Consider the following 22,600-nt stretch of genomic DNA (forward strand, 5'->3'; position numbering starts at 1 on the left):
AGGTGGACTCCTCGCTGCTGCGAGCGATGCTCTCTGACTGGCAATGTCATTAGTGCGACCGCGTATGAGAACGCACCCGGCAGCCGGGGAATCTGGGTCGTACTCCGGCCGGGGATGAGGAGGTGTCTGTCCGCAGGCACACCGAGCCGCAGATGGGTGGGCGCCGCGTTCATGTTTGCAGAGTTCGGACATAATCCACACACACACACACACACACGCACAGAACCACATCTGCTCTGTGATCCAAGTGAAAGTGACCTCAGCGGTGATGAATCTGCTGAACACAGGTGGTGAAGCAGAAGGACAGGGAGAGGGAGGAGGGTGAAGGCATGTGCTCCACTTGCTTTTACCGCTGAGGAGACGTCGTGCATTAATACGCCTCCTCGGAGTCTTTATTCTAATCAGAACCGAATCTCTGTCTTTGTTTTTTATCATTTGTATCCTCTTCTTTTGTGCATTCACATGCATGAAATAGAGAAGATAGGTGGTTGGACTCCTGGAATCATTTTCAGTGAATCATCCATGAAGGAATGGCATTGAACTCCTCTGCTTTAACCCTCTTCTGTCGTGTACACATCTTTCAGCAGCCAAGTCGGCTACGTTTGTTTGTTTTTTTTCTTCTTTATTCGGAGCCTTTCCATTAAAAGATTACGATACCATCAGCCTATTTTTACATTTCAAACGGTTCCATCAAAAAAGGATTTCAAAAGAGGAAGCTGCTCCAAATAAAGCTTTACAAATGTCGAAAATAGGAGCGTTAAACAAAAGACACGCGTTAAAATTAGGCCAGGAAAAAAATAATATATATATATATATTTAAATATAAAGCAAGGAAAATCGGACAGCAATAGGAAAATGCTCAGTTTAAACAAATGAAAGGTACCGAAACAGCGCGACATAAATTAGAACAAGTCGTAGAGCTCCGAGGCGTCGCTGCAGCGTCTCATTAGTGGGACATAACGAGAATGTAATGAGAATGTAATGAGGATTTAAAGCTCCAGACCAAACTCACCTGACGGTTATACAAACCTTTGTTCCAGCATGAAGCGCACGTCTCGGACGCCATATGCTGCGATTAAAGCTCTAATCATCCAGGTGCAGGCGGGGGGGGGGGGATTACAGGAGGCGTTACCATCTGTTCTGAAGCCAGGAGGAAAGGAGGCAGCGCTGGAAGCGCCACTTTCCGGTTCCGACAAGGAGCACATTGACCAGCGATCCGACTCCTGAGGAGGCAACTACTTAACCCAGACAGTGAGGTTTAACACACTGAAAGATACCGGCGGTAAAGGCACGCTCACATGACCGAGAGGGTTTAGTGTTAGTGTGTATTCGCCACATTAAAACTAAACAATCAGTCAACAAATAAAAAACACACACCACAATAACAAAGGGAGTCGAAACCATGAACGTACGCGAGGGTCCGGGGTCTCTGGAGGGTCTGCAGGATCGACTGAAGTTAGTAACGAGGACAGTGTTTCAGTTACTTCCAAAATCATGTTTATTAAATTTAGAAAACACCATTTTGTTAACAGTTTTGTAGCAATTAGCAGGAAAGAACTGAAACTGTGTGTGTGTGTGAGAGAGAGAGAGAGAGAGAGAGAGAGAGCGAGAGACGGGGCCTGGGCCAACCCCTGAGTTAAAAACCAGCCGAGTGTTGGAGCTCATCCTTCCCTACACGCCTGCTCTCAGGGGTCACCTGCATCTAACCTGGCGTAGCCTAGGAGAGAGAGTCAGTGCGGTTTGTCGACGCCTCGGGCCGAACGGCAAAAAGAAGTGAGACGGACGAAAACGTCGACATCAGGTAGAAAAGTTGAGTTGAAAACAAACTTTTCAAGTCAAGGTTTTTCCTGCCAAAATATACCGAGGACGCAACATTGACAGGTTAATTAGGCTGCCAAACCATGCCGGTATGTGGGGTTCATCACTTAGGGACGGCTTTCTGCAGAGCTGGGGGGGGGGGGGCTCGGCTTCACTTCGGGATGCAGTACAGATTTTGTCCAAAAAGGAAGTGCAAACAATGTCTATAAGGAGTGGGTGGTTTAGTGTGATGGGTGGGCGAGGGGTTTACGGGGGGGGTTTGCTCCCCCACCGTTACTCATCAAGGTGCCGAGAGGGGCGATTCTCTGGAGGGCGAGCCCGAGATATCCTCGGGGGGGAAAACTGTGAGTGTGCAGGCCCGGATCCCGCCCAGCGACTCGGGCAAGTCAAACACTTTGTGCCATTCGTCCTTCTCGGGGTCGTATTTCTGTACTATCTCCACCATGCAGCGATTGTTCCACGAGTAGCCGCCCACCACGTAGATCTTATTCTCAAACACGGCCACGCCCACGTCACTCTGACCTCTCAGCATGGCGGCAATAGGCGTCCACAGATCGAGGGCGGGGGAGTAGTACTCGCAGCTCAGCACGTCGTCGTAGTCGCTCGTGCCCCGGAAGTGATTGCCCCCGATCACGTAGAGGCGGTCGCCGACCGTGCACATGCAGTGGAGGCCTCGCACCGTCGTCATGGGCGCTTTCTGCGTCCATTTATCTGCATCCGGGTCGAAGCACATCAGTTCCTTCTGAAAAGTGTCGTGAGTGATCCCCCCTGCGGCAAGAAAAGGGCAAGAGCACAAATTAGCACGGTCAGCGACCATTTGACCGTGGCTGGCGGCTCTTCAGTCAGGCCAACTTGTGATTAATTCACCGCCATCTTACCCGCGTTGCCATTTATTTAGGAGCAAGGCAAGTTATCAATGCTGGAAATCCGTAGCTTTAGCGTTTCTCAGCTCTCACCTCCGCCACGAAACAAAAACACACTCATTTTACTAAGCACAGCGGGACTGAGATTCCTCCCGGCGGCGTTTTCAATGTCATGCTGATGAGGAACGCCGAAAACAAAGTGTGACAGCATGACAAAATGTTTACAGACAGACAGACAGACAGACGGCGAGACGGGAAAAACCGAGGCAAAGTGGGGAGAAACAGGACACGTCTGCAGGGAAGGCTTAAAATAAAGAGGAACACAATCCCAGCATGCATTTGGGTGGAAGCCAGCCCCCCCCCCCCAGGCACAGTGACTTCGAGCAAATGAATGAAGATTTGCAGAGCCTCTCTTCCTGCCGCCCAGCGATTGTGCGTTTGGGTTTATTGTTGAGGCCTAAGCCGTGTTTCAGCCGCCGTGACGCAGATCCGTGACACCGCACCTTCTTTACTGATTAAATCCAGAGTCAGGCTGACTATTCATTTTCTACATCCAAGTAGTCTAGGAGGGGGGGGGGGTATTCAAATCCTGACAATGAATCAGTGGCAGAGTCAATGTGGTCCTACTAATTCCTCTGTGCTGCTCCGATTGAGTTCAACAGCTTTGGCCTTTCATCGGCTCGGTGATGCCCGATCGGCGGCCTGCTATCTTCATCAGCGGGACCCTCAGAGACATCCCCAGAAAGACGAGCTAAAATATTTAGTCCTTCCACCAACCAACATTTGCCTGTTCTGCCACGGAGATAATTGAACGTCCCACATGAATCCTGTGGCCTGCTCCATGAGTGGAATCAGACGCAGAGGTGATTTGGGAACAGGGGGCCCAGCATGTTACAAGAATGTCTCATAATGAGGTTTTCAATGTAAAAAAATAAAAATAAATCCTCACCTCATAAGATCCAGAAGTCATTTTTTATGATAGTGGATATTGAACACCTTTATGACTGTGATTTTTGGTGAATGAATTAAATGCATATTTTACAAGATATGTATTTTTTTTTTTTTTTTTTAAACGCCTCCATTATAAGTAAATAGAAAAATCTGGATTTTGTTGTCTTCACACAGGTATACGGACCGCTCTCAAAATCTAATGGGTTAAAGCTCCATTTAGAAGTTTTTTTCTTTAAACCTGCTTAAAAACAAAAACAAACAAACACTGTGAAAAACAGAACTACCTTGGTGGAGGTAAAGAAAAAAAAAAGTCCTTTCTCTATGAAAGCAGTTTTCTTTCAAACGCAGCTTCGTGCCTGATGATAGAAGGATCATTAATATTAGGTGATATGAAGGTTGAGCATCAACATCAATAACACTCCCTGCAAATCACTTGTGACTTTAAATCGTGTGACTTTGTGAAGCTCACATTAAGCATGGCCTGGAGCAAAATGCAAACAACATGCACTTAAGAACACCGATCTGCTCTTCACAGAGCAATCCGTAAGACCTGCAGGAGAACTCGCAGAACACATCCTACTTGTGTTTCCTGCAACAAAAAAACACCCGAACCTCACCAGAAATGTGTGATGATCATAATGACATGCTTTCAATGCATGACACCACGCGGTCTCCCTCAGCTGGCGTGCGTTTTTTATCAAATATCCCAGTTATATAAAGCTGTCAATCCCATAAATCACAAATGTATAGCCTGAAGGGTAACATAAAAGTAGGGGTTAGACTAATTGCAGTCAGTGTCACCGTTTCATCGCTTGTCTACTAGCGCGCATTGACCAGTTGATGTTTTGACTGTGAAATGTCAGGATAAAAGAGAATACTATTTATATTCTACAAATATCAAAAGCGACATTAGCCTCAAAAATGCACCGCGCCGATGCAGCGGCTCGGTACTCGTGTTCTGAACTCTGCCACGCCACTTGAGCTGTGATGGTTCTGCGGGATGAATGCGTTTGTCAGATTCACCCAGCTGACGGAATACCTTCAGACAGCCCGGCGGCGCAAGCGGCGGTCTGTGACCTGATTGGCTGTGACAGACGAACGCAGAACTGCACTTCAGCACGGGTCACCTTGCACGGTGAGCCTGCAACCCTCAGTGCAGAATCCCCATCATGTTAGGCTTATTTACAGACGCAGATTAGCTCACTTCCTGACTCTGGTTATTTTATTAATTGTGTGTAGCGTGTCGGACTCGTTTTCAAGCAGGCCAGAGATCATTAATATGAAATCACATTTAATGGCCTGCCCACCATTACTTTTAGATACTTTTTGCACATGAATAAAGAATATCTCAAGTCAAAAAGAGTGGTAATATTCGCAGTATGCAATGCATATCATATGTGAATATCCCCACATAACATTCAAACAGAGCTCAGGGACAGCGGAATCTGAGCATGATAAAATCAAAATGAGGGCGTGCATCTAATCAAACGGTACGCATGTGATCAGCCCCCCCCAACACGGTAAATAACCGAGTCAAAGCCTCTCTGCTTCCAAGTACAGAATGAGACTAGTACAAATATGTTAATGTTGCTAATGCTAATACGTAATTATTCACCCAGGCTGTATGTGGTGCATCTTATTGCTCATATCTTACATGCAGTAAACACATTTATAGATTATTATGCAGGCTACGGAGGGTAAACTCCAGAAAGTCCCCTGAACACCGATCACGTGTTAGAACGATGACAGGGCTCACGGCCAGGAAGGATTAACGGCGGCTCCTCATCATTACACCCCCTACACAGGCTCCAGTCCTCTACGTTTGCTCCATCCTCCCCCCCTCCCGCCCCTCCCGTCTCCTTCCTTTTGTAGCGCTGTTCCGGATTAGTCACAGTGAGAAACTGGGGCTCATCTCCATAACGCAGGATTTGTTTTCAATCCTGTGAAGTGAATAAGTATCGCGGCGACACCTCAAAAAGCAAGTAGTAACTGTTCAGAGGTCCAGTCTGCAGCCTGAGCAATAAGGATCTGAGCCCCGACAGACTTCAGCGTCACCGGCGTGCCGAGCACCGACGAGTCAAAGGTGTCAGGAATGATTTATGAAGGAAACATAATGGCGTAGCAAGTTTAGAGGTAGAAATCTACCCCTTGGTGCACTGAAACCATAAAAAAAAAAGAAGAATGTACAGTGTGTATTCATTTCAGAAATGATCTAATTCAAGGTAATATTATTTTAACAGGCCAAACGTTGCCTGCAGTAAATCACAAACTGAAACTGATTCGGTAAATCAATAAGAACAAACAAACGGGCCCCTACAATAATAACTCGGGGGCACAAACAACGCTTGGCTCGAAAGAAAAATATCAGTTGAGCTAAATACAGGAAAGAGTTCGTGGAGTTAATCAGCCACTAAAAGCTTAGCATGAAAAAAACTATATAATTAGAAAACACAAGGCTCTGAAATTAGTTTTAATTATGACTCAGACGCAAAAACTCTTTTTTTAAAACTCACTGCACATCCACACAGCATCACGTATCCATCATTTGGCTCGATTACAAAATGGAACTGGAGCCACTTACCTGAAATATACATATATCCACCATACACCGTCCCAGCGTGGCCGTAATGTGGCTCATTCATTTTGGCAACATATGTCCATTCATTTGTCCTTGGGTTGTAGCACTCCACAGTAGCTTGAAGGGGAAAAAGCAAGCATTAGTCAAAAAGTAGGTCAAGACACAACTAAGGGGGACAAGCGGCAGCAAATGGGGCCTTGGAGGGTCTCGGCTAATGCAGATTTAACTGCAGAGTCCACATCCTCACGTTCCCATCTGCACTACATGTCACTTCCTGTACATAAAATATTAAGATTATATTTGTAAAACATGGCAATAAGTCTAAGGTAACTAATATAAAGGGGCAGCATGTCAACAGCACAACCACAGGAAATGAGATCCATCATCTGATGGGCATTTCCTGAAGAGGAAATCTGTGCTCATGTGTACAATGGCATTTTCCTATTTTCCATTTTCTGTAAGAATACTTACCTTCATGATATTCTGCATTTGTTTAGTTTAGTTATTGGACTGAATATTAGGAAATCATGTGAAACCTGCCGTTTGTCTTCAGCTCCCAGCTGAAACTACGAGGGCTAAACTCTCTGATGCCAAACCCTCGAGGTCAAAGCGACAGTTTCGGATGCAAAACGCCACAGAGACACATTTGAGAGAAGGTTGTCATTTGTAGTCATTCTGGTGATAATATCGGCTCATTCGTTGATTGGTTAACACCGAAAGTCTCGGCCATGTCATACAAAAGAGGCCCTTAAGGACAAAAATCAGTGAGAGAAATGGGCTTGTTGTTGCAACAAGAGCGTGTGATCTGGAAACAAACACCCTCATCAAACAAGAGTGTATTTCAGCAGAGCGTTACGAGCCCTCGATTAGAGCTCTTATTGTTCTCTTCCCAGCTGAGAGAAGGCACATCTGCATTTAAGGGGCTAGAAGTATTCTGGGGGTTTTTTCCCTGCCACAGACAAGGGCGGAGATATTTCACAACATATCTTGTCTTCTGAGAGTAAAGCAAATGGAAAGAGAACATTTGAGTTCAAGGACACAGATGTCCCTGCTGCTGGGGAAAACTAAAATAATGGTCCCTTCAGCTTTTCTGTTAATGTTTTGTACACAATTAAACTAGATAAACTAAACTACTGATGTTTGATGTCGCTCTTGCCACGAGCCCAAGCATCCTGGTTTAACGTCCTGTTTGACCTTTACGTCGTTCTCATCCTCCATTTTACATTTTAACCCTTTATTGCCCTTTATTACATATCATATTTGATACGTATGGCCTTTCAGAATTTTGACCCTTCTACTTCGGAAGTTTGATTTTCTTTTTCTTCCCGAAAAAGCTGATAGATACAAGCCAACACACGCATCTGCATTTTCCATGAAAATGTTTTCGGATTTTGCGAAAGATACATAAAATTAGAGCACTTTCTTTGGGACAAATTTGTCAGAAGGTTCCATTAAGATATTATTTTCCAAAGACGTAGTGTTCTGACGATTACTTCATAGTGCGGGCTTTAAAGCCAAAAAAACCCAGATGCATTTGCTTTTTTCAAAGAAGTAAATTTCTAAGACTGGACACGAAAGCAATGTCCAACTACATTTTGGGTGAAGCAATTTTTTGCTGGTCCGTATACTTTACCTCAGCAACAGCAAGACTGACACGCCTACATTCAAATAAACATTAGGCACCACACAACCAATAAAATAGCTTCTTTCAAAGCGTATATTTAAAATAAAACATGAACTGGCGGCTTGTCCAGGGTGTCCCCTGCCTCTCGCCCATTGACTGCTGGGATTGGCTCCAGCTTGGCCCGCGACCCGATAACGGATTAAGCGGTTGGGGCAATGAATGAATGAATGAATGAAATAAAAACAAAAAACAACAGCAAAGCTCAAGTCTGAGAGCATCTTAGTGTCGTTAAGTCTCTCTTTCATGAGTTGTGAATTCCGGCTCCAAGAGTGGAACCACAGCCATATGCTACCCGGAGTAAACAAACATAATGCAGATGCTGGGCATGTCAAGGGGGGAACCACACGCAGTGGAACGTAAAGCAGAACAGGCAGTTCTGCAGGCTGGCGGTGAACTGGGCCGTGTTCTTTGGTCTAATTATAACCCAGAAGAGAAGACGGCTCACACGGCGGCCTCCTCTGTCTCGACAAGATTTACAAAGCTCATTCTAAGTATTGGGTGGCACCTCTCTGCGGTTCGCAGTCAGAGCTGCAGAGATTCCAGACTGGTGATCTACAGCTAAACCAGAATGAAGAGAATAAAAGAATCAGTTTCCGGGAAGTCTTCCGCGTTCAGACGAGACAAAATCATTTACGGACTAAAGATGAAAAGATGATCTAATAAAAAAGCCGTAACGAAGCAACACAAGGACTGTCTGTAAAAAAAAAAACTGAAGCTCGACTGGTGTTCCTGAAACCATTGGTGCTTATGGAAAAGAACTAATTAAAGAAAGTGGTGGGAAAATTAAGACCAAAAATTGCCAAGGAAAAAAATCCAGGTCCAGGAAGATAGTTTGAAAGGTTAAACGGCCTTCATTTTAAGCGTCATTAAAACATCTGTGTGTGTGTGTGTGTGTGTTCAGGCTGTCGAGATGAAAGAAGGTGGAGGACGAGATGGACCGCATTAAACATTAAATCAGAACTGCACAGAGTTTATTTTCAAAACCTCTCCAGCTTAAAATAACTACGCAACACTTTCAAGTGTTGTCATGTAAACATCTGAATGACATTATTAGACTGTAAAAAGAGCGGTGGTCATGTTCACAGCCCCCCCCCCCCCCCAGGTTCCATCAAATCACATAGATGCAGCATGTTGGAGCAGTGAATGATGTGCTGCTCGATTAAATAGTGTCAGTCAGCCTCCGACGTATTTAAGTCTCTATCCCCGAAACAAACGGTGAAATCCACTCACCAAGCTCTCCGGCAGCGTTCCGTCCTCCCACGGCGTAGAGGTGTCCCTTGAGCGCGCTGAGGTGGAAGAAGGTCCGCTTCTCATTAAGGCACGCCACCTGCATCCACTTGTTGTAGCGAGGGTCGTACCGGAACACGGTGTCCACCGCCGTCTTGCCTTTGGTGTCGTAGTTGCTTTGGCCACCGACCACGTAGAGAAAGTTGCCGATGACGGCGATGCCGTGCTGGTAGCGAGGCGCGTCCATCGGCGCCAGCGCTTTCCACTCGTGAGCCTTCTCGTCGAACAGACGCAGCTCCTTGCTGACGACGAGCTGCTGGCGCAGAACGCCGCCCAGGGTCACCAGGTGGGCGCTGTCGGAGCGGATGGCCGTCCGTTCCGACTGCATCACGGGCTGCATGTAGGGCATCATTTGGTAGTTGCTAGCCTCGAGGAGAAGGTTGACACAGGTGTTGTCCGTGCGCATAAAATCCACCGTCTGCACGTGATTGATGAGCTCCTGTGGGTTCATGAGCGGGAAGCGGATATTCTTCATGAGCTTTGGGGCGTAGTCCATACGGCCGTCTTCGTAGCGCAACCAGCGGCAGGCAGCCTTGAATAGGTCCAACTCGGTGCAGTGTTTCAAGCTGTTACTGGAAAGCACGAAAGCCAACCGCTCGAACGGCAGCTTGACGAACTCCCCCGTACCCAGCAGTGAGGGGAAGTTCTTCAAAATAAAATTGTTGACGTATTTGTCGACCTCCGTGAGGTTGTAGGTGTTGGCGATACGCCCCACCTCCACGCAATTATCGAGAGAAACCTGCAGGGAAGAGGAAATCAAAAATCTTGGAGAGCTGCCAGTAAGATCAAGACATCCGAGGATTCAAATGTACCCATTTACCATTGAGGGGGTGAAAAAACAAGAGTTCAATTAGCCTTCATGCTACATTCAGCCCCCCCCCCCCCCCCCGTGTTGCATGTCATTGTTATGACGATCCCTGCACAACGGAAAACAAGGTAGTATGTATTCCAAGGCAACGGAATAAGATCACAGTGGTGATTCAGCAAATCTACGTTTGAGGAGTGTAAATAAACTTTAGAGTCTGCAGCAAAAACGAAACCAGACAGTCCAACCTTGGATTATTTTGTTGTTATGAATAAAGCTGGCAGGAACTATAGCAACAATTCCAGAAGCGCGGCGGTGTTGTCGTTGTTTGTAAAGTATCAATTCTGGTGTTCTGCTGTTTCAGTGCTTGAGAATTTCCATTCCAATATAAACAGACGGCCAAAACACAGAAGGATTCTGTACTGGGGGGGGGGGGGGGGGGGGGGTTTGTTGTCTTTTCTCATTTTAATTAATACCTCCTTCAATATGGACATTAACAATTACTCCAAGGAAAATCCCAATGAATTAATAATGAATGGACGGCAGGCCTACCATGTATCCACACAAATGAATATTGATAAGTGTCTTTGGACTCGGACTGCTGCTATTTTCTGTTCATGCTACCTGGTGCCAGACTGATGACGCAAAAAAATAAATCGCAAAATAAAATGTTTGCCGAAATATTTATGCCAAATAAATTATGAGAGCTAAACAAGAGCTTTTTAACTTAAACTACAGCTGACATTCCACTCCAGAGCTGGCCAATAAAACTGTACACGAATGTGCAGCTTGTGTGTCGACTTACCCCAGATATAAGAAAAACCTTGCAGAAGTCGAGCACAGGAAGAATTTGTAAGAAACTGGCTGCTTCCAGCGTGTCTTGCAGATTCTCCATGTTGAGAGACAACTTGGCCGTGTAGATAAAGTCTATGATTTTCTTCAGGCCTATTCTGTTGACTCCGTGAAGCTTGATGCACATTAAGTCCTGCTCTTTCATTCCGCCTGCATCGGGAAGAAAAAAGGGGAGAAGCTTACATGCGGTTCGACCACCTGATACATAATCAGGTCTCTGCGCAGGATTCGTTTGATCCATCAGAAGAACAGGAAGAATAATGTTCAGATTTCATTAAAGGTGAAAACATGCACTAGCTTGGCCAATGCCAATGAATTGTTTTCGGTCTCAACGGGTTTGTGCTCATTGGAGGTCTTGAGCAGAAGCTGCAGCTACACAGATCCTTTATCGCTCACAAACCATCCCCTCACTCAAAGCCCAGTTGTTCCGGTCAGACGGAGCAGACTCACCCGTGAACATGGCTTTAAAGTAGTCAGAGGAGGAAGCCATCATGGCCCGATGTACGGGGAAGGTTTCATCGCCGTCCCCGGCCACCAGCGTGACGTCACATAGTAAACCCTCTATTCTCAGCTGGTCAAATCCCTAATGGGACAAGACAAACGGTGAAAGAGGCGGAACTAACGATAATGCATTCTCAGAGATAAGAGATAAATGTCAAAATGTAACTGGGGAGAAGTAATGACACTAAATCAATGTTTGCGTAAGTAAGGATAGCAGGATAACAAGAGAGGGATGTGGATATGACTGATCGGGCAACCAGGAGTGTACGCAGTCGTCAGCAGGAAGAAGCTTACTCCAAGAAGATACTGCAAGGACCTAGAGCAGGCATGGGCAAACTACGGCCCGGGAGCCATATGCGGCCCCTTGGGCCTTTTAATCAAGCCCGCCAAACTTGTCCAAGTTATATCATACAACTTTATTATAATTAAACCTCATTCATTTTACCTTTTTAATATTAGCTTTTCATTGTCATTATATGTTTTACACGTTTACACTGCAAACACAACGAAATGCCATCCCCCCCCCCTGTAATGTTCCCCATAAAAGGCTAAATCCTTTCAGGTAATGACTTTTACATGTCATTTATATTAGTTTACGCAAATTTTAGAACCCATTGTGGCACACGAGTCAAAACGTTTGCCCACCCCTGACCTAGATAGAGCCCCTTCTAACCCCCCCCCCCCCCCCCCCCCCAAGCAGAGGGAAGGTGACAGGTGTCGTCACATTATACGACTGTTTAACATGCATATTTTCACGGGCATCTAAAAAAACATAAATGAATAATAAATGAAAATGTGTTTAGACGTTTCCTACGCCATATCTCTCTGATCGGTTGCTTTCAATGAATGCAGCCAATGCGTTGTTAGACATACTATATGCATATGTTATTCACAGGTCTCTGCATCAGACAACAGTTGCCTTAAAGCTCCCGTGTCTGAAGCCCTCACCTGCAGAACCACTGAGCTGTGAGTGTTGCTGGTGAAAAACCGAGTGTTTCCAGTCTTTGATGCCTGAAGGTGAGCAGAGATGCCCATGTCACCATAGCCCAGAGCAACTTTCATGTGAGCGTCGTCGTCCTCCACGAGGGATCTGTGAGAAAGTAAGAAAGAAAGGAGCGTTCACTTCAAAGGGGAAGCAGAAACACGAGTTTCCCTCCCCATTTTGCCCCGTAGGAGAGAGAAGTCTTCAAAGTGACTCTGCTAGAGGATGTGCTGGCATCGGTATCTTAATTGTTAGGCAATCATCTAAATCTAAAAGGGAGGCGGTATAGATGCCCTCCAACCTTCCCTGCGCGTCTTTTGGCATGAAACCGAACGCTGCTGCTCCATTAAGGTTACTCAGTGGTTCTAAACACAATTAGCTGCATCCAGATTCCACCGTAAAGCGCCATCAAGTCTGGAATTATAGCTTTTAAAAGAAAAACTTAGCATCCAAGTAACTTCCTGAGATATCTGTACCGAGTACAATCTTGAAATGAAGCGGTCCATAATTATAAATGCATAAAATCATCTGTGGAAGATTTTACTGCATAAAATCTGAAATGAATGACTCTTATTGATGTTCCTTTACATTTTAAACATATCTGCTGTATAAAATGAACTACCCATGGTTTGGAATAGAATAGAATATATTTAATTGTAGTAATACGTTAGGATATTCTAAACCATGTTGTTCTGTACGCGTCTCACTTGTCCATCGTTCTCTGTGTTAAATTATTTAAGACGTTTTAAATGTGGGCCGTCTCCTTGTGGCTCTTGGAGCGTGGAGTGCTCCGCCCTTCTCCAGAAAGCCCAGATGTGAGCCTTTAAACTTTAAAGCCACGTCCTTTGCATATAAAACTGAAATAGTAAACCAAGTTATAAAACCCAAGCCTAAAGCGTGTACCAATCTCAAGCAAAATGAACATGCAATACAGATCATAAAATATGCCCTTTGAGGTAAATTTCTACATTTAATTGCCCCTTCTTATTAAGTTAAGTAGATTAAGAAAACAAAAGTAGAAGCTTCAATGATACGGTGGCTCTAATGGGGATCTGAGTTTGGTCAGGGTTTCATTTGTGTGTTCTAGTCAGTATGATATTCAACTCACAGACTATTAGTTGGCTTCCAAAGAACATTAAATGTCTACACGCATTAATTTGTAAAGGAAAAACGCTATTTGCTTAAGATGCAATACTGCTTTCTGTTTGCGTCTTCTCGGACTCAAATGTTACGACAGAAATAGATTTGAATGAAAATCGTGAAAGTCCAGCAGCCAATGGGGGAACGCCGACAATCAGACGGCTGGACCAATCCCGTAACCTCTTCTCTACGCTACTCGGATGCTAACGGACCATCGCGTCCGTCACACTGGTCACAGCGGCCCAGCCAAAGGTGGACAAAGTGATGCCGCTGGTGATGGTGATATGATTACAGGCTGTCCTGAGTGTAGAGGATTCAGGACTACATGGCCAACTGAGGATGTAGCCATGACGACGCACACACAGAATAGCACTTTAGATAAAAGCTGCAAATGCGGCGGTTAAAAAAAACTGTTTTTATTCAGGCAAATAAATAAATGAAACCAAATCAAATCAAAATTTAAATCAGTAAAAAACATCATCATGGCCCTTCTTCCCTGAACAATAACTTTTGTATTGTAAATTGAAATTAATATTTGAGGCCTTAACATGAATGAGTTCATCAGCCTGTACTTGCATTATTAAGCACCAATTACCCATTTCAAGTCGGTTTTTCTACATGCAGTGTTTCCACTTCAGATGGACACTGATGGTTGCAGAATTAATCTCACAGTGAAATGATATGACGCACGTGGCTTGCATAGCAGGGAAAAATAAAAAACATAAAAGAATTGTTAAAATGCAGCACCGCATCAAAAGGATCTTTATCTGTCAGAAAACCTGACACGCATGCACATTCAATTTCTCCGTTTTATACCGTCTGGGTGAAAAGACATTCGGAGACAAGCGCACTTAGATTTGTGTCAAAAATGTGCAGCGAATGTAAAATCTGGAGATCCAACGCTGTAGTGGGGAACGCGCTTTATCGATGTTTCCCATCATTACGTTTGACATTTGTGCTTCTTATCCAATCCTAACAGTGTGCACCGCTCTGGGACTAAAACAAAACGGTCCCATGGAGAATAAACACGGAAACACTGCAAGTGTTCCTCAGAGCCTGAGGGGGAAATACTCCGGGGGGGGGGGGGTATGGCCACGCTTTGTACTGAGGAATCTGCCATTCGAGGCTGAAGCTCATTAGGGTAGGAAAAATGACAACAGGCAACAGACAAATATTTGTCAACATCAAATGTTATTACAGTCTGAAACTTAATATGATGAGCAAACAATGTTGACTGCAGTGCTGTGACTTTGAAGCCAATCACCATTGTAGCTTTAAAAGCCTTTGCATTGAGAGGGTAATGTATCAAACACCAGGCGATAATAATAACGGCGCTGGCTCGTCTCGATAACTTGTTCAGGGTTTTTTGGGGGAAAAAGAATCTGCCTTCCAGAAATTGCTTAAAAACCGCCGCAACCATCTTCCACGGCGTGAAGAGAAACGGCACGAGTCACTGAATGAGGCCCCCCACGCACACTTGAAGGCTGGTCATTTCTCAGATGACGATTGTCCGTTTCTGATAAAACGCCTTCTTCGGAAAAGCGTCCGGCTCGGCATGGCAGTGAATTCGCGGCTTCAAACCGTCCCGTCAGCAGGCAAGCGCTGGACTACGTCTCCTGAGAACTTTAGCGGCTGAACATTTTGCTGTCAGCATCCACTATAAAGGAAGAGCATTTCAAATGAAACATAACAGAAATAAGCATCTTAGGCTCATTTCTGATATTCCTCACTTGATCCTTGTCCTCTCTCCTAATGGGAGCGTAAACGGTCTCGACTGCAGCCAAACCTTTTGCAAATGTGTGTGGAGAGCTGTGGAAGCTTATCTCATTCACATGCGTGTGCAAATGTCTTTTTCACAAGTTTATAAAGTTTGAATTTGTCACATCAGTGCTGAACATACAGTACTTCTCTACAGTACATCTACACATATAGGTATGCAGTTAGACATTCTTTTACACATTTACAAATCTGATTAGTACATTAGTACACACAGCCTGAAAGACATTTGCACAACCGTAAAACACACACTGGCACATTGAGCTAAAACAATGGCCGTCTGACAATGACAAATGTGGTGAAATGCACATTTCAGTTTCTCTTCAGGTGTATCTACTGTACTCTCTTATTTACGCCGATTCTCAGGCACATTTTTACGCCGGATGCCGTTCCTGACGCGACTCTCTGCAGGTGTATAAGGAACATAAAAGGCAACAAGAAAGAACATTGTTATGCTATTCATTGCATTTACATGATAGTAATTAAAATTAATGTCCGATATGGAAAAGCTGCCTTTATGCATCACAACAGACATTACATTAAACCTTTCAATGCAGCTGGATGACATGAGCAGAGGTGTAATGTTTAGTTCGTCGGATTTGTCTTACCATCATTGGATAAAAGGAGAAAAATGGACACACTTAGACAGAAACACGACAGTTTCTGACCTCGGTTGTTCAGCCGTGAGATTGGAAGCAACAGCAATCAAGAAGCAACACACAACAGTTCAGAAGAACAGCGGGCTAATTAGCATTTTCCATTCAGCGTCTACAGAGGCTAGTGTTGTGCCTCAGATCCGCGCGGTAAGGTTTGATAGAGGGCCTGTTATTTTATGTTCACAAACTGCTCACTGATATGAAACTGCAGGTCTAATTATCTTGAACAAAAACTACTACAAAGTCTTTTATTCATTTCACAGTTCGCAGAGTTTTTCCTCTCTGGTTCATCTTGCAATATGAAAAGTTCTAGCAAAAAAAAAAAAAAAAAAGAACATCATTCCAGAAATGAATAATTATGTCTGTGTGCAAAGCTGTGAGTCACATTTGTCTGAGGTCATTGGAGGCAAAAAACGACAACTCGAAAACATGCCAGAACTACATAGGCTGGATATCTGGTGAGAAAAGACACCGGGGCTTGAAGAATGGAGATAGTTATTACATCCAACATGTTTAGTTTGAATGAAAAAGGAAAGCAGGTCTATGTCTACCACATCTAATGAATGCGAGATGAAAAACTTCCACTTTCATTTATTCCCAATTAGAAACTTGCTGCGACGCTTCAAGGTGACCTCAAAGGCGGACCGTTGGGCGCACATCTTTGGAAAAGACGTCCGCTGGCTAACAGTCAGCTAACAGTCAGTGAATGGACCACAGACATTTGAGGTAAACGATGAAAGAAATGAAGCGGTCAGGGAGAACTGACAGAACAGCCATTCTTTGCACATGTAAGAAAGCACGAAACACAGAGATTTCCACTGCCACAAGAGGTAAGGAGAAGCAGGCGGAACGCTCCTATATAGGCTACACGTGATAATGGAATCCACAACGAGAGCGGATGGGATCGGAACAAAGGAGGTGGTCATGAATCAAGTCAAGCAAACACCGACACGAAACGCTGAGAAACTGGCAGGGCTTCAACAGTGGATCACACTGACACACAGCACAGGCAATGTACCGGTGCATTTACCCCGTCAGGTGGTAAGGTGGACAGGCGAGGAGCGAGTGGGTCGTCCAAACCACAAAGGAGTGTTGGCGGCTGCCGGCATGAAACAAAGAAGACAACAGCTACAGCATCCCGCATAGAGGTTCTGCTCTCACCAACGTCACCGGAGGACGTTCTCCGCGTGGAACGTTCGAGGACAGTCACGGCTTTACGTTACTGTAGCTCAGCACGGGCCAATGACAAATCATCCATTAAACATCACAGAGCATTCATTACTGATGCCCCTGCACACTTTCAATACAGGAAAATTACAATTCTGAATAGCAAAAGTAAAACTTCAGTGTTAGATCATGAGTTAAATTGTGGTTCCTGATAAGTGCTTCATTTATTTATTTTTAGACCTTGTCAAAATTATATTCAAAAATTAAAACAAAAGACTGTTTAAAATGTTCTAAATATAACCAGAAAATCAGCAGAAGGCATATCCCAAGGAGCCCCCAAAAAACTAAACACTGGCTCAAGGAATTCAGCAGCTACTTCATTCAATGCTTTGGAATCAGAGTTTAAACTTAAAAAGAATTTCATTTCTAAATATGTAATAGAGTTTATGGGTGAAATTTGTTTGAATAAAAATCCTCAATGCTTTTTGACACTGAAAATGAACCTCATGCCAAAGATTTTAATGAAATTGTTTTTATAAATTCCCAAAATATTTATAAAATATAGCTTTGGAAAAAGCTAAAACTTGCAGAATTTTCTAGATGTGAGAAGGCAAATATTCAGAATTATTGATATGGTATTTAGTGGCAATGATTTAAGTAAAAAAAAAAAACATTTAAGGGGTTTTGAACTGTGTTGCGGATACAAAAATGATTAAGATGACAGAAGAGAGTTAGGATGAATACAATGCTAAAACATTAAGAGAACGCTTCAGTAGAATTGATGGACATAAATAATAAATCTCCCCGAGTTCAATGATTCACAAATGCCATGGTTTAATTTGATATGCATGATGCTACACACCAGAGCGCTCGAGATGAATTCTAAGGACACACAAATGAAAGCTGACATAAAATGAAAAATACTGCTCATCTCCTTGAGAGTAGGATGTTGGGTCAGACACCTTAAGTTGGGGAGAATTAAAATGATGACAAACTGCCCTCATTTCATCCGTGTCTTTCTCATCGACAGATCAAATGCAAAACACTGACCAAAGGTTGAGTCTAAACTGATAAATTACAGAAGATGATAAATGTTCCTTTATCTCTGTGTTAAATACAAAATAGACTCACATCAATATCAATCAACTGGATTTCTCAGTAGGGTAACTTAAATCTGCCGACACCTTCCAACTCCTACAAATGGGAAAAGCCAGACTTGTGATTAATCCAGACAGCAGCAACTTGTCATCTTTATGCTATTGAACACTTGACCCTCAGATCCTCATTCCATTTTGTTTCTTTTCCTTTGTCAAACTATGAAACAAATCCTTTTTTGGGTCAGTGACAGCTGAACCTGCATATACTTTCATCTTTTTAGGTTTTGAGCAGGACTAGGAGAAGGAGAGGGTGGAAGGAAACTTTCAGACGCAGAGCAGGAAGACAGAAAGACAGACGGAAACAAGGTTGTCAGCCTATGTCATCCCTTCCTGTCTGCAGCAAGCTCAAAAGCGTTCCTCCACCAGCGAAAGGAAGCTAAGGGAAAGAAGATCGAGCCCCCCCAGATGAAAAGTTCTCATAGGATTAATGAGCGTGTACTGATAGAAACTATTTCAGGTTCTGAACATGTGAAAGGACATTATCTCGGTTTGCATAATAAAAGGTGTGCATTTCTAATGAAAAATTGATTGCAGCCTATTTTTTCTTGGGCCAATGTTTGTGCAAAATGCATTACGAAGGCACTTACGTTTCATTAAACTTTGCTAGATGCTTAGAGCTACCGTGGCCTAATGTGGCGTACAGTTTTAAGGAATGCAGGAAGAGCCTGAGAGCAAAAACGGGCAGACAAGAAGAGAGCAGGTAAATTTGGCAGAACAGCCAGAAAAACAACAATGCAATAAAGTTCCACGAAGCCGAACAGCTTCTGCTTGACTTATGATGCAGGAAAGCTCAAATATGGTTTGCATGGAAGCAGCAGATGGGAACTCCAGTGTAGCATAAGGCAATTCACGCAATACAATAAAGTTTCCATTATTTTATGATAGGCATTTATAGCAATAATAAAAAAAAACATGCAGACTTTAGGAATACCTTCCAATATAATGCGACTTACAAGTACTTCCCCAGAGCTTCAAATAGTTATTGCGACAGCACAAAGTTAGTAACGATGCAAAAGCATGATTGATTTGTAAATGCATACAGTAGCGGGGAACCATTAACAAAGACTAGCCTAAAATAGCAAAGCCTTAATATATATATATATATAATGGAGTTCTGGAATATGACAAAATTTAGAGAAGGTGTCTTCTTGCACAAGAATTTAAAAAAAAACTTGTAAGCTGGGAGATAGAAAATGTTAGAAAAACTCCAAATGTGTGAACGTTGCCGTTTTAATCTATAGCCTCCTAATATTCCTGATCAGTTAAGAGAACGGCTCGTTAGGCACACTCTTATTCCAAAAGTATTTGCTGCCCATGCTGTCAAAGAAACGATTCATGCTCTCCAGATAATTGCTCCAATTTCTGCTAATAACCACAGCAGTGTCTTCGCTACAATGATTCTGAAATTACACTTTATAATAGAACAGCTTTTTAAAGGTCAAGGTTTTTGCATTAATAAGATGTGGGAAATTTATGAAAAGCCTGAAATTAAAAGTTCTTAACGTTTCTATGCACACCTGAAAGAGTTAAGCCAAACAGCACTGTGTGTCTGTAGAGGGGAGAGCTCTTTTGGTATCACTGAGGTGAGCGAGGGGGGGGGGGGGGGAGGGGAGCGACTCTCTCTCCCCCCAGGTAGGTACATTTAAGGTAGGAACAACCAGCCCGGCTATAAAAACATCCTTATCTGTGTAGCACAGCTCATCATTAGAATCCATTATCTTTTGTGTCAAATCCAGAACAGACAACCTGATCTTGCCGTTTGCAGGTTCATCCATACATTGGTGGAACCTACAACTCGGCACCTCCTGCTCATCGGGATGAAAACGATTCGTAGGTAACTACTGTGCTTTTTACAAATTAGTCAGCAAGATTTTCAGTCAATGTAAAAGTCACGCGGGTAAGTTAAAAGCTTGATTCTTACGCATGCAGATTTAAAAGACACTCTGAGAAAAAAAAAATGCATTGCCTCATCTAGTCTGGCATTTAAATTGCCTGTCAATCAATCACTTAAAGCGTCCTGTAGTTTCAGTTTGGATACTTTAAAGCTCTCGGAGTCTCTGCCCTGCAACAAAATGGAGACGCAAACACAAAATGAACACACAAGGAAGAAGGAATCAACAGTTTCTGACTGCATCCCCCCAAAAGACACATTATCCTCCATCATCAAATCAGTATGCAGCCAACGCCTCCTACATCTTTAAAGAATGTGCTGTTATCTATACATTCATGTGTGAATTTGCAATCTGATTGAATGCCCTTAAAGCCTTTTGGCAAAAACAGCTTTGTAGTTTTAACATCTCTCCTGGCATATCATCCCCGACTGGCTCCATTTAACACATAAATCACGCTGTGATATATCTGGTGAGACCCCGCAAGTGTAATTACACTGTTTTATGCATTTTTAAGCATGAGAGATGGCTGGATTCGTTTTTTTTTTTTTTTTGTCAGTAGAAGAAAATCTTTCTCACTCCTAGTGAGTTTCGTGTCATCTCTAAATCCAGCCTCATGCTGATTACTTTAAAAGAGATGAGCTGTTTAATTAAGCGAACAAATGTCTCTAGGTTGGTTTAAGTTTCAAATAAATGTCTGTAAAGCGGTGGGACGTTTACTTCAGAGACGGCGGGAATCGTCTCATAGCGGTGGCGACGGTAATTCACTGGCAGCAGAAGGAACTGACGGCCACATGGGACGTGAAGCAGCTACATTCATTTTTCATACGACCGCACAAACCTGAATGGAGCTAAACCTCGACGCACTTTAACTCGAATGAACATTTGCTATGCTAGACATTTTGAAGGTTGCTTTTTTCTTATTTTTATTTTTTTAATGATGACGATCTGTCAAAGAAACTAGAAATTAGTCAAGTCAAGGAACAGCAGCAGATAAACCTATTTTAGATTACAATGTGCTAAAGCAAAATGCGACTTCTTATTTATTTTTTTTAGATTGGTGGGAAATAGTGGGGCTACTGGCTCAAGAGGTGATTACTAGACACGGCAGACACACGCGCTAAGTCTATACAGTCTATGCAGCGAAGCAGCACACACACCAACCACTGCAAGATGAGCAATGGCATTCATTTAACTCTTTTTTTTGCAACTTATATATACACCTAATGACATTTTTACTTTACTTATTGCCTGGTTCATATTGGCAAGGAAGCGTTACTTGCTAGCATGACCCACAAGCAGCTCGTCAATCTATTTATAGATTTAGGGCAGTTTCAAAGAAGCAAGCGAAAACAAATCTAAATTCTTCGAGCTACACATGCGGAAGATATTCCAAAAATCCTGTGCCCTCCATCGTTCTGCCGCTTCACATGCATACGCGAAGATTACAGCAAGCACAACAAGCTAAAAATGTCTCTCGAACCAGCCAGAGGGCCTATAAAAAGTGACTTCTCCCTGACCACAGAGGAACCTATAATTGGGGGCCAATATCTGCCTGTCTAAAAACACAGCTTACAATATACATTTCAAAATAGTACGTGGTGGGCGGGGGGGCTAGGCCACAGTGGGCGGCATGAGGTGGAGTCTTGAGGCTTGAAAACGCTTCACTGGCCTGGGTGAAGACATGCAGGCACGGTCCACAGCCACTGAAGTACACTGGACGCTGCTTTGTCTTTGCCACTTCATTTCGAGAGTCGGCCCAGTCTTCAAAAGTTATATACTGACATGCTAGAATGGAGATAATCTTCTCGCTTTAATGCAACATTATATATATATAATTTTTTTTTTTTTAATGAATAGCGCCTATACAAAAAAAAGAAAGAGGAAAAAGGGCAATTTCTCACATATTTTCTGATCAAACATACTTGAGTATACCGCACAGAAACATTAATATATAGAAATTCTAAAGTAATTATAAATAAGCGTTGAGCAAAAAAGTGGAAAATATATATACACACAGAACAACAACAAAAGAAATCAAACTGAAAATATAACATTTCGTTGATCTTGATGTTATTTGTGCAGCTGTTTTCTAAAAGGAGCTTCATTACGTGCCAGTACTCGAACTAAATCTCAAGTAAGGAGCAAGCAGTCGACATACTGTGTCTGCAGACTGGGGTTTTCCAAAGGTGTGTGTACAGAGATTTACATACAAATGTCTGTTGGGTATTAGCACCGCATACCTCTGAATTGTGTACTAAAACATAAAACAGTATTAAGATCTAAAACAGATCTCCTTCCACACTATTAGCAATGAGGCTAAAACAAAACCTGTGTTATCTGCAGACCGACTGGATATATCTGAGAGGGGAAGTGAAAAAGCAGCGCTCGCCCCTCAATCGTGACAAAAGCTAAGGTGCCCTTGAGCAAGGCCCTTAACCCCGTCCTGCACTAGAGGGTGCCAACAGATAAGACAGTTTTCTTCAGGTTTTGA

At 43.4% G+C, this 22,600-nt stretch overlaps 1 protein-coding gene across 2 annotated transcripts in view; it reads right to left on the reverse strand.

Moving 5' to 3' along the window:
* Nucleotides 1-1,489: 1,489 nt before the first annotated feature.
* klhl13 (kelch-like family member 13) overlaps nucleotides 1,490-22,600 on the reverse strand; it is a 30,267-nt gene continuing 9,156 nt past the window's right edge. For both annotated transcript variants that reach the window (XM_068744166.1, XM_068744165.1), the window contains 6 exons: nucleotides 12,288-12,429; nucleotides 11,289-11,421; nucleotides 10,792-10,988; nucleotides 9,125-9,920; nucleotides 6,214-6,327; nucleotides 1,490-2,586 (listed from right to left, as the gene is read on the reverse strand). In XM_068744166.1, the coding sequence (XP_068600267.1) occupies nucleotides 2,099-2,586; nucleotides 6,214-6,327; nucleotides 9,125-9,920; nucleotides 10,792-10,988; nucleotides 11,289-11,421; nucleotides 12,288-12,429 (1,870 nt within the window). In that variant the 3' untranslated portion in view covers nucleotides 1,490-2,098. The remainder of the gene's footprint in view (nucleotides 2,587-6,213; nucleotides 6,328-9,124; nucleotides 9,921-10,791; nucleotides 10,989-11,288; nucleotides 11,422-12,287; nucleotides 12,430-22,600) is intronic.

The sequence above is a fragment of the Brachionichthys hirsutus genome, chromosome 10 (genome assembly GCF_040956055.1).
Source record: "Brachionichthys hirsutus isolate HB-005 chromosome 10, CSIRO-AGI_Bhir_v1, whole genome shotgun sequence".
In the NCBI taxonomy this organism is placed as follows: Eukaryota; Metazoa; Chordata; class Actinopteri; order Lophiiformes; family Brachionichthyidae; genus Brachionichthys; species Brachionichthys hirsutus.